The 13,038-nt window shown below is 44.7% G+C and overlaps 1 protein-coding gene across 2 annotated transcripts in view; it reads right to left on the minus strand.

Annotated features, from left to right (window-relative positions):
• KIF2A (kinesin family member 2A) overlaps positions 1–13,038 on the minus strand; it is a 266,717-nt gene that overhangs the window by 158,314 nt on the left and 95,365 nt on the right. The window contains exons 5-6 of one of the 2 annotated variants that reach the window (XM_029576454.1): positions 12,503–12,568; positions 11,719–11,819 (exon numbers count right to left, since the gene is read on the minus strand). In XM_029576454.1, coding sequence (XP_029432314.1) covers positions 11,719–11,819; positions 12,503–12,568 — 167 coding nt within the window. Of the gene's footprint in view, positions 1–11,718; positions 11,820–12,445; positions 12,569–13,038 lie in introns of both variants that reach the window. The other variant, XM_029576445.1, reaches the window with a different exon arrangement.

Here is a 13,038-nt window from a genome sequence, read left to right on the forward strand (position 1 = left end):
CATATTCTCCAGCTCTCTAGCAGGAGCCTGCTTCAGAGGTGAACCAAGGTATCACATGAAGTTGGAATCAGGGGTAAGTAAGTTAGTCGTAAGTGTTAATATATTAAGCAGACTAAGGTATTTGGCATGTGTGAAGTCACCCATAGTACAGAACTTTCTTTAGGGAAAACTGATGTTTGTTATTTTCTAAATGTTATATCATACCAAATCTGATAAATAAAAGTCTATTTCTGAGGAGAATACACGTTGTCCTTTCCTGACTTAGGATTGCAAGTAAGGTGGGAGGGCAGCTTGCAGTGTTTTGTAGCAGACAGATCCCTGTACCTCTAAACTTGCTTACATTAGCAAAACAGACACTCATAAATTGAGCATCCATTTCCCTAATCTGAGCACAGTTAAGATTTTTTTCATGCGGCTTCCTGTGGTTCTTCCTACTCAGTACTGGGACGATACTAAGTAGGAGGAACCTTAGAAAAGCAGTAATTTCTGCTTTTTTTTTTTTTGAGCCCTTGACGCATGTCAAGATTTAACACCAGCTCCAGGGCTAGCATTAATTCTTGCATGTAATAACGTGTGCATTTGGTGCCCAGTGATTTTTTAGCATAGGGGGCAATAGCTAATAGCCTCATCTACATAGCATTTACATGTGAAGAGTGCTAGTAGCAACGCATGTTTTGGACACGCTAATCCCCTTTTTACATCGGGTGTTAGCCTAGCATGTCCAAAACGCGCGTCCAATCATGGGCTAATCTGTGCGCTTGCCTGAGTGCACGATATTGCATCAGCCCCATAGTGTCAATGGGAAAAATACTTAGTAAATAGGGCCCTTAGGGAGTTAGGTCTTTCCATGAGGGTTGGCCCAGTTCCATACCCTGACCACCTCACATCAAAAAAAGCATGAACCAGTTTATTTGTATCAGAATCATTTTGTTGACTAATCAATCCTTAAATGCATTTAGGCCGTTTATAGTAGCCTATGGTTCCACAACAGTGATATGGTTTCTTGTTTTCTTAAAAGATCAAGGGCCCTGTATATGAGCTCCTCCGCACAGGCTGGAGGCACCCATTTTCAGACCAATTTGGTAAGGAAGAATTTGGGAGGGTAATTAAGGGCCAGGTTGGCATGAGACAGGGAACCTGGAGTCCTTGAGTGGCTTTGGTTCCACCGAGGGTTTAAGGTCCATTTGGTCCAGGGAAAGGCCCAGGCAAACATTGTTCCTCTTACTAAAAAAATTATTTTTTTCCATTTATTTTCTGCAAATAAGGTGTATTTTTGCTACATTTATAGGCTTTGGTGTCACAATATCTGCAGAAATTGTTTTGTATTAGGCCAATCCAAGGTTAAATGTAACTGCTGCCATTCAAAGGATTTAAATTCAATTCTCATATCAGGTCTTCCATTCCCCAAGCCAGCCAAGGTTAGATATGCTATGGAGGAAATGTTTATAGTCCCTAGGGGACAGAGTTCCAGACACTGTGCAATGCTGACACACACACACACATACACAGGAAGACATGCGTGATGAATTTTAAATGGAAATGTTATGTATGTGTATTGTGAAGTGGGGTACGAGTGATGTGTAGCTTATGTGATGGAGACCTGCTTGTATATAGCAGCAGCAACTAATGTTAAGAGGAAAGGAGCAGAGACAGCAAGTCAGTGTGTGCACGTGAAGCATGCTTAACATAGTTGTGCTCTATGATAATAGAGAACTACACATACACAGTTCCATGGAATTATGCTGGCTGACTAGATAATGGAGTTGATGTATGATAACAGAGTTGCAGGCATCTTTTCACAGACCATTCCTGATATTTTTTTGGAAAAATAAAGATATCTGTTCGATATCTGCTTAATTTTATTTTTCAATACCTGATCTTTAAAAGCCAAAAATAATTTGGCTGAACTGAACCCTTGGCTATTAAATATTACTGTTTGATAGAAACAAAGATAAGATGAAATTACTTCTTACATGATAAATGTCCTTTCCTCTAAGGAAGGTAGGCCAATCCACACCGGTGGGTTATGCACTCCTACCAGCAGTTGGAGACAGAGTAAACTGACCCACTGATGTCACAGACATATAGCCCTGCCCAGACAACAGCCTGCCAGTACCTCTAGAAAAGCCAAACTGTGAACAAACTGATTATACTTGAACCATGATTATTAAACAGCCAATGACTCGTTACTTCCAGCCAACTTGGACGTACTGAGCTCAGTAAAAATGTTAATATCTTAGGGGCTGATTCTTCACTTACCAGTCCTTCAATTGACTCACGACAAAGAACACTCTGCATTGGCCCCAAATAAGGGACGAACTGAAACCAACATCAGGGCGGGTTGTGGATTGTCCTGCCTTCCTTAAAGGAAAGGAATTTATCAGGTAAGAAGTAATTTCACCTCTCTCTGCACTCATGCAGGTCAAATCACTCTGGTTGGTTGTACCAAAGCTACTCCCGGAACAGGTGGGAGGCTGCCTGTGCTCCAGTCAACACTGTCCATGCAAAGGCCACGTCCTCTTGAGCCTCAACATCCAAGCAGTAATGCTTGAAAGAAAGTATGTAAGGAGGACCAATTGCTGCCCAGCAAATCTCGACCGGAGAGAACTGAATCTCCACCCATGAAACTACCTGGTCTCTAGTGAAATGCTCCCTGACTTGCCTAGGAAAAGGAACATTTGCATCCACATAGACATCCGTAATGACCTCTTTAACCCAACGGACTACTGTCACCCGAAACACTGATTCTCCTTGTCTCCCTTCATCATAGAGAACAATCAGCTGATCAGTCTTCCTCAAAGAGTGAATAGCCTTCAAGGAGCGCATCAGATGCTGCTTCACATCTAAGGCTAGAGATCTAGGAGTAATAGATACAAATTTGTCTATGAAAAAACATATTGCTAGGATCACTAAAGCGGGATACAATAAACTGCATCTACTTAAAAGATTAAAACCTTTATTTAATTCAAATGAGTTCCAGACCATTACAAACAATGCTCTTTTCAGACTTTGACTATTGTAATGCCCTTTTTCTGGGTCTACCAATTAATACACTAAGACTCACTTGGTTATTACAAAATGCTGCAGCACCTATTATATCAGGGTACAGGAGAGATAATCATAAGCTGGTGTTAAAGACATTACATTGGTTACCAATCAAGCAAAGAGCTCAGTATAAGGTCTTAAGTATAATTCACAAGATAATAAACAGCAACAGTTCAGAGTGGCAGGGGGCAGCATTGCATTTTCACACTCCACAGAGGAATCTGAGGTCTGCTAAGAAGGTATTCTCACTATTCCATCAATTCAAAGTGCACATTTATCTAAAGTGAGAGAAAAAGCTTTATCCACTGCTGGCCCTAAATTATAGAACACCTTACCCGAAAATTTGAGGACACAAAATGATCTTAAGGGAGCTAAAAACATAGCTATTTGGAGCTGCTTTTGAAACAGGCTATGATCACGTTAGGTAAAGGAAAGAGGTAAGTTACATCAAAGAGCGACAGTATATAAATTCAAATAAAATAAATACATACATAAATAAATAAATAAATAGAAATAAGGCTTGTAACAACCAAAAATCCTGTACATCTCACTCTCCTGTCCAGTGTGGGAAGGGAATTAGATTGACTGAAATGGAACTCCGATACCACCTTCGGCAAAAAGGAAGGTAGCCCTGAGCTGCACTGCCCCAGGAATTATTCGTAGAAGTGGCTCATGGCAAGAAAAAGAGCTTGCAGCTCTGAAATACAGCTTGCCAAATAAATCACCATCAGGAAAACTGTTTTCAACGTAAGCAGCTGCAAGGAGAGATCACACAGTGGCCGAAATGTAGGGCCCAACAAAAATCTCAATACTAGATTAAGGTCCCAAAGAGGCACCGGGAGGCCATAGGTGCTTGACTCCTTTCAAGAACCTAGACACATCTGGATGGGAAGACAAGGGCCTACCATTAATCCGCCCTTTACAGAATGCAAGAGCTGCCACATACAACTTCAGGGTGTTTAGGGCCAAGCCCTTAACCAATCCCTCCTGCAAAAACTCCAAAATCAGTGGGATCTCTACTCAGAGAGTGAGAACATCTCACCCCGCACCAGTTCTTGAATACACTCCAAATCCTAATATAAGCCAGAGATTTAGAAAACTTTCTAGCACAAAGCAATGTGGATATCACTGCCGGTGAATAACCACGCCTCAGCAGATGAGCCCTCTCAAGGGTCAAACCGTAAGAAAGAACCGACCCAGATTTTAGTACATGATCGGCCTATGATGCAGAAGATCCTCCCTGACCGGCAGTTTTATAGGACTGCCCGCTAGGAGTTGTAGAACCATGGCACCTTTGTGTTGCAGTAGCTTGCCATTAAATCCAGATATGGCTGCCTCCATTGAGAAACTATGGGCCAAAAGGCATCGTCTGCTAACTCCCACCTCCTGGGTCTAAGGCCTGTCAGCTGAGAAAATCGGCCCTCACATTCTCCTTCCCAGCAATGAGAAAAGCGAATAACACCTGAAGATGTTGCTCTGGTCTGCCCATGCCATGAGAGCATCTATCTCAACTGACATGAGATGACTTCTGGTTCTGCCCTGATGATTTATGTAGGCAACCATCGTGGCATTGTCTGACAGTACTCTCACCGCTTGACCTGCCAACTGCTCAGCGAACAGTAGACACGCCAAGCAAACTGCACAGGCTTCCAAATGATTGAGGGTCCACTGTTGTTCCTTGGCCATCAACTCTTAACAGTGACCCCCCCCTCCCCCCAAGGAGGCTTGCGTCTGTCATGACCACTTAACAGTCTGGTGTCTCCAAGGGCACTCCTTTCCTGAGGTGGTCCCTTTGCAACCACCACTGCAATCGCTCACTCACTTCCATTGGCAAGTGGAGCCTTACTGTGTACTCCTGTGATTGTGGATTCTACTGTGAGAGCACCACATGGTGAAGTGGCCGCACATTTATTTAACACTTTTCTATACCGAATTTAATGAAAAAAGAATCATATCAAATCGGTTTACATGTAACATAGGGACTAAATAATTAACCATAACAAGAGGGCAAAGAGCAAAAAGTTACATATAACAAGGAGAAAGAACTTGGGGGGGCTAGAGTAGCCGGGAAGCAAAAGGACAGCCTAACTGGGAGGAAACTATAACTGGGAGGAAACTATATGCTGAGACTAGGCAGGAGTGTCTAGTTAGGTAAGCGGAGTCTGGTTGAGTGGAATATTGATGTTTTAGAAATTAAGGGAAGGCTTGAAGGAAAAGCCAAGTCTTAAGTTTTTTTTGAAAGGTTAGAAGGCAGGGTTCCAATCTGAGGTCAGTTGGCAAGTTATTCCAAATGGCCGGGCCTGCTGTGGAGAATGCCCATTCTTTGGTGGATGAAAGACGTGTGGATTTAGTTGGTGGGACTTGTAGGGTTCCTTTATACACTTCTCTGATGGGTCTTGAGGATGAGTAAAGCTTGAATGGGATCTGGAGGTCTAGTGGTAGCTGATTATGGATAGTTTTGTGGATGGTGGTGAGGGCCTTGTGCAGGATTCTGTATTTTATTGGCAGCCAGTGCAGGTTTCGGAGTATGGGGGTGATGTGTGCTCTCTGGTTAGTGTTGGTTAAGATTCTGGCCACTGCGTTCTGGAGCATCTGTAACGGTTTTGGTGGCGGAGATGGGGAGCCCCAGGAGGAGAGCGTTGCAGTAGTCTGTTTTAGAGAACAGCGTTGACTGGAGGACAGTTCTAAAGTCCTGGAAATGAAGAAGAGGTTTGAGCCTTTTCATAACTTGAAGTTTATAGAAGCAATCCTTTGTGGTGTTGGTGATGGATTTCCTTAGATTCAGATGGTTATCGATAATAACTCCTAGGTCTCTTACATGTGTGATCTGGGCTTTGGGGGTGTCTGTTCGGATAGGACAGTGTGGTCAGGGGAGATAAGGAGTTCTGTCTTGGCCGAATTGAGAACCAGGTTCAGGCTGGTGAGGAGACAGTTAATGGAATCGAGGCAGTTTTCCCAGTAGGTCAGTGTTTTTGGAAGGGATTCTGTTATGGGGATCAGGATCTGTACGTCATCTGCATAGAGGTAGTGTATTAATTTTAGGTTTGTGAGCAACTGACAGAGTGGTAGAAGGTAGATGCTGAAGAGGGTAGGAGACGGAGGAGCCTTGGGGTACGCCTAGAGTTGATTTGAAGTCTGGGGATTCTTTGTTATTGATTCTGACTTTGAAGCTTCTGTTGTTGAGGAAGGAGTTGAACCATCTGTGGGCGTATCCCGATAATCCAATTTCTGAGAGGCGATTTAGGAGGATGGCGTGGTTCACAGTGTCAAACGCAGTAGAGATGTCTAGGAGGACTGGTCTGACAGGGAGATGAGGAAGGTTTCTGTGCTGGATGATTTACGGAAGCCGTATTGGGATGGGTATAGGATTTTGTGTTCCTCCAGGTAGTCTGAGAGTTGTGTATTTACCACTTTCTCTGTGAGTTTAGTGAGAAAAGGGAGGTTGGAGATGGGGTGGAAATTGGAGAGATCTTTTGTGTCCAGGTTGGGTTTCTTAAAAAGGGGTTTGAGAGAAGCATTTTTTAGCTCAACCGGGTATATTCCTTGGGCTAGGGAGCAGTTTATGATGTTCTGGAGATAGTGCCTGGGATGAGAAGCAGAAGTTTAGTTGGGATGTGGTCTGATGGATGGCTGGAAGGTTTCAACTTCTTGAGTGTGGACTCGATCTCCAGAGGGGTTGTGGGCTCGAAGGAGTCAAGGGTGACTCCTGGGTGAGATGTGCTGTTGAAGTTTAGGGAGAGGGGGGCTTGAGTTGGTGGGGAGGAGTGAAAGCGTGTTTGCAATTTTTTCCTGAAAGAAGAGTGCTAGTTCATTTGCTTTGGATTGGGCCTGGTCGTCTGGGATAGTAGGGGCAGAGTGTTTAGTGAGTTGGGATACATAGGAGAACAGGGCCCTAGCATCATATTGTAGATCGTGAATTCTGCTGGCATAAAAGTCTCTTTTTGTCTGTAAAATGGAGATCTTGTAGAGGTGGAGGGTGCGTTTATAGTCAGACAGAGTTGTGGTGTTGGGGGCCTTACGCCATATGCCTTCCTTGTGTCTGAGGGCATATGTGCCCTCAGCCAAATTACTACCTCCAATATAGCAGACATCAACTCACAGACCTGCAGATAATTCCACACAGTTGAACGAATGGCCATCAAGGACTGAGCTTGAGTCACCAACTTCCAGATGCATTTTACTGGCAGGAACACTCTGCCCCACTCCATATCAAATCACTCTCAGGTATTTCAGGGTTTGTGTTGGCTATAAACTGCTTTTGGCTAAGTTCACCACCCAACCTAGATCCTGAAAGAGGCAAATCATTTTGTAAGATGCCAATTGACTCTCTTCTGCACTCTTAGCTCAAATCAACCAGTCGTCCAGATATGGATGGACTAGAATGCCCTCCTTGCGCAGAGACACCGCTTCTACCATCATGACCTTGGAGAAGGTTCTGGGTGCCGTAGCCAGACCAAATGGTAATGTTACGTTTGTGGACCCTTAGGCCGAGGCGGAGTTGGTGCAATCTGCAGGGAGAATCCCTACAAGTCCCCACAGTCAGCTGATGGACCCAGATGAAGCAGAGACCCAGCTGGAGCTTCACCTATACCAGCCCTCATTCCCCTCAGATTGAGCCTTTGGATGCCAAAGTCTTAGTTGGGGTCTCTGCTAAAAATAAAGGTCAAGCATATTCGAGGTCAGTGGCAGGCAACGGTCAAATGTGGTCCGTGGTCAGGCCGAAGTCAATCCAAGTATCCATCCAAAAGGAGACGAAGGACAGGCCAAGCAAAGAAGAGCACAGAAGGCAAGGACACTGAAACAAGATGCTGAAGATAGGGTGGGCTGAAGACAAGATGGTGAAGGCAGACTGGACTGAAGACAGTAGCAACACGATCTACACTGGGTAGATGGGACCTGTTGCTGCGACTGGAGTGCTGCGACTGGAGCACTGCCCTTATATAGGACTCTGCTGCTGAGATCATCAAGAGGGGCCACAGGGATTTCCCACCACGGTCCCTTTAAAATGCCAAGGAGCGACGTGTGTGCCTAAGGAGGCGGTGCCACACAAGGGCCTGTCGGTGGCATCCCTGCTACATGTGCCGATAGTGACCTGCTGCATATGCTGGTGGCGTGTTGCCGCGTCAGGCCAACCCTGAGTGAGAGCAGTGGTCTATGGGGGTAGCCCGCGGACCACCGAGTGTAACAGGTAGGGCTTGAAACTCATGATGGTGCCCTAGAATGGCAAAAAAAAGAAATTGCTAATGCTCCTGTCGAACAGGGAAATGTAGATAGACTTCCATCAGATCAAGAAACGTAAGGACCTCTCCTTTCTGTACTGCCATAATTATGGAGTGTAACATTTCCATTCTGAAGCGAGTCATGAGCAAATGCCAGTTGACTCCCTTCATATCCAAGATCGATCGGAAGGGACCCTCTTTCTGCTTGGGAATGACAAAATAAACAGAATATTGTTCTGTATTTTCCTGCTATCTGGTAACTGGAATTACGGCCTTGAGGTCTATCAGCCTTCTCAACATAGCGTCCACTGACACTCTCTTCGTTAGCGAATTACATGGAGAGACAATAAAGGCATCCGGAGGAATCAGAAATTCTAGAGCTTAGCCATCTCTTATTACAACCAGGACCCACTGGTCCATTGTGATTTGGGCCCACCTGTGATAAAAAGCAAGACAGATGTCCACCTATTTCCGGAACTGGTTGGTGGGCCCCCACATCTTCATTGCGAAGATCAAGATGCTCCAGTCCTGGAACCAGAGTCCTTATTTGGCTTCTTAGGCCAAAAGGACTTGGATCTTCCAAAGGGATGCAACTTCTGATTCACTGCACCTCTGTAAGGGTGAAAACGACGAGAGTCCTTAGCGTGGCCTTTCACCCCAAAATAATGTGATGCCGCTTTCTTGTCCTCTGGCAATCGCGGAATCTTTGATGCACTCCATCTATTCGCCATCTTCTTGAACTCACTGCTGAACAAGAGAACCCTTAAAAGGGTAACCTTGTCAAATTAGACTTAAAAATTGTATCCGCCGACCAGTTCCGCAGCCACAGCAATTGTCTTGCTGCTATCACAGAAACTACACCTCTAGCCATGCACACCAAGTTACAGCCCACATCTACTAAAAATGTAGCTCTAGGCTCCATTGATGGCCCGCTATCGGCTCCCACTCCTTGAGCCTCCTGAGAGAGACGCAAAGTTATTTGGGCCACTAAGCAGCAGCAAGAAACTATTTGCAAATTCATAGCCATCACTTCAAACACCTGCTTGAGGATAGACTGAGTCATCCTACCCTGGGCATCCTTCAGAGCTGCTCCCCCTTTGACCGGGATGATGGGGTTCTCTTGGTGACAGCACACACCATGGCATCAACCTTCAAGAATCGCAACTGCACCCTTGCCTTTGTATCCAAGAGGTACAGGCCCCTCAAGGAATGTCCACCTTTAAAACTCTTCCAGAGCATTCCACTCAAGGTCAATCAACTCCTGCACTGGTTCCAGGAATGGAAGAAACAGGACACCTTGCACAAAGTGACCAAGATGAGGTCTTTCTTCTGTACTCCCATAGCGTCACCCCCATCTATTCTGAAAGTTTTCAGGGTCTGAGCCAACAGACCTGGCAACTTGTCCTTGTGAAAAAAACAGAATAGAATCCTATGTGGTTCCAAGTCAGGCAGAATTTTCCCCTCTTCTAGAGGTGTGGAATCCATGTCAACCCCGGAATCATCCAATGGTTCACGATCCTCATCCTCCTCTAACCCACCAGTGACAGCCTCTTTATGGCTTACCCAACTTGTGCGCCAACTGGTAAGATCTATGAAGTTACGGGGCTGCTTAATCTCTGCTGGATACCCTTTCAGAAAGGCCTGTAGCCCCTGGAAAAATTCCACCCAGAAGAAGGAGGCCAAATCCAAACCAGGGCCCACAGGACTGAACATGGCGCTCTCCAACCCCCGAGGATGTCTATCCCATTGGGAACAAGGGGGAAGGGGAAATGTCCATCATTATCACCTCCTGTGTCCCCCTCCATCAAGTCCTCCAACGGTAGGGGGGATGCCCCAACAGCAACAAAATCCATGGGAGGCAAATCGCCTTCAGCCTCCAGATAGCGCTGACATAGGCAAAGCGAGTGTGATGGCTCGATTGCCCTAATATGGTAAGTTGCACAAATAGAAAGAGACTTTTTAGCCCACGGCACCATTATCCTTCACCAAAAGGCCACTCTCCTATAGACGCGGTCTTCTGCATGCACCCTAATGCTCTCACGGACATACCCATGCAACTACGCGCTCAAGTCTAGGCTGCAGGCTTGTGTGCATACACACGCGTACGTGCACGCTGACTCTAAGCTACAGCCCCACTGTGTATAACTGCGTGCGTGCCTGAGCGCATATTTAAAAAAACAAAAACAAAAAACCAAGAACAAGATGCTCACCATGCAGCTGACTTGACAGGACCTGCGACACAGGGCCTAGGAGTGAACAACTGACATAACTGCCAACCCATGCCGCCAGAATGCCTCTTGCCTCCACTCTGATTCACTGGCAGTTCGAGGGAGGCAGGGATTGGCGCTGAGGGGGAGAAACGACCAGGCAGGGAAAGGGGATCCTTTCATTTACCTGAGTTCAGCCCTCCCTGGCTGGAATCACAATCAGACCAGCAGCTATTGGGGGGGGGGTGGGGAGGAGGAGAAGCATAAGCCTTCACCCACAAGCTCCCCCTTGTCCTCACACAATCTTAAGAGCTTAAATTTTGCCAGGCATTGAAATTCAACCACTCAACTGAGGGAGGGACCAGCCTGGTGCCCCTCAGGAGCTCAACCTATTCTCATTCCTTTTTTTCTTCCTCCCCCCAAAACACTAGCAATCCCCACTAGGGAGACATGTACACCATCTGCTGGAAACTGAGAATACTGGTAGGTTGTTGTCGGGGCAGAGCAATATGTCAGTGATATCACAGAGTCAGTTTACTCAGTCTCTACCTGCTGGTAGGAGTGCATATCCCACCAGTGTGGATTAGCCTGCCTGAGTGCAGAGGGGTACAGGCCCCTCAAGGAATGCCCACCTTAAACTCTCTTCTAGAGCATCCCTCTCAAGGTCAATCAACTCCTGCACTGGTTCCAGGAATGGAATAAACAGGACACTTTCCGCAAGGTGACCAAGATAAGGTCTTTCTTCTATCACTTTCTTAATTAAGGGACTGATGTACTAAGCATTTGTCCTTAGACACTAAATGGGAACACGTGTTTAGTACATCTGGCTCTGTGTGTAGTGTCTTCTAATTTACTGGGTTATTTTCTAAAGGTTTATCGCACTCGATAAGGCCCTAACGCACACAATAAACCCCTATCGCACGTGGAAAGGGCCTTTTCGCGTGTGATAGGATGTAAATGACCGGGAGGGGAGGAGTCAGCCGCGGCACCGCTGCCAGCGATAATGTGAGGAACATTCTCACTGGCAGTAGCGCAGCAAATAGCACCACCTTTTACGGTGGCGCTATTTGCGTGAAAGGCTGCAGCCGGCCACGTGCAAACGGCTGCGGCCTTTCGCAGGCCTGCCCCCCCATTGTTCGCGGGATTCATTATTCACAAGGAATGATGAATCCTGCCCTTAATTATGTAGTTTATTTTTATGTACCCCATTTATTGATGGAAGCTATCGCTCAACTAAACATACAAACCTGAGCCCTTTTTTCTCTAAGTTCTTGCTGCTGTAGCCTTCGCTTTTCTCTTTTCTCTTGCAACTTTTCAACTTCTTTTACACAGTTGGATTTTCTGCGCGCTTAAGAAGAAATATTTATAAAAATAGCAAGAAATTAAATATATTTTTGATTTGCAATATAAAAATGACAGGCCTAGATTCTACAATTTTACTACAAATTTTCTTGCAGACATAAATTGTTCTTAGAGACAACCCTAAATTGGCAAGACACATTCTTTAGTGCAGATTTATTTGATGGCCTTTCCTGGAAATTGCATTACAGGCAATATCACACATGGAAAATGGAATTATGAAAACAAAAATAATTGTTCAGAAACAGTGATGATCCCCAAACACCCTGGTTAACAAGCCTTTAGATTTATATGGGACAACACTTTGTAATTTCTCAGTGCAGTCTATTAAATAGAACAGCAAAATGTATAGTATTAAAATCTATCAAATAAAATTAAATTCTACTTGCTGCCAGCCTTAATCATCAATGCAATCTTTTGTTGTGCGCATTGTAAAATTCCAAATGGACAGTCGTTAAACCAGATCTATGCTTTGAAATTGTTAAATGTAGAGACTTTAAAAAGATATATTATGCTAGTCAACAGACACAACTAATTCTAGACTACTTTACAATTTAAATATTCAAGAATATATGTGCATTTAACATGAATGAATCCTTGATATATGTTACATACAAGGAGGGCCAAAGTCCTTTACTCCAGGTTGAGCAGGAGATATATCTGAAACACTACCATTCTGTTGTGCAGAGGAAGAGTGCTCTGGAAACTGACTTGGCCGTGCACGGGCAGAACCAACAGCTGCAAAAAAAAAAAAAAAAAATATATCACAATTTTTAATTATCCGTTTTGAATAATGAAAATCTTTAACAAAAAAAGGGACAAGCTCTCCAAACAGTAAACAAAAATGGGAAAATATAATTCATAATTCAAGATTTCTGTCTTAAAATGGGACTTTAGTTAATCAACAGTATTAGTACACCTAAATACATAAGTAAAACTACAGATTTAAGAATACACTTTATTTTACCTTTTCTAATACCAAATGCATTTATAGGCCACAAATGCCTTAGCCTGAAGCGGCTTACAGATCAACATACACAGTGCAGCATAAAAAGCCATTCAGCTAAAATCTTAACATGGCCTGTCCTGATGCCCTTTGGGTTTCTGGGCTGATAATGAAATCATGGTCTACTGGGTTTTGCGCATGCAACTCCCCAGCTTCCCATCTCCTAGTGGAGCCTTTGGGATTTCTCCCCAGAGCAATCACG

The sequence above is a fragment of the Rhinatrema bivittatum genome, chromosome 1 (assembly GCF_901001135.1).
Source record: "Rhinatrema bivittatum chromosome 1, aRhiBiv1.1, whole genome shotgun sequence".
Taxonomy (NCBI): domain Eukaryota; kingdom Metazoa; phylum Chordata; class Amphibia; order Gymnophiona; family Rhinatrematidae; genus Rhinatrema; species Rhinatrema bivittatum.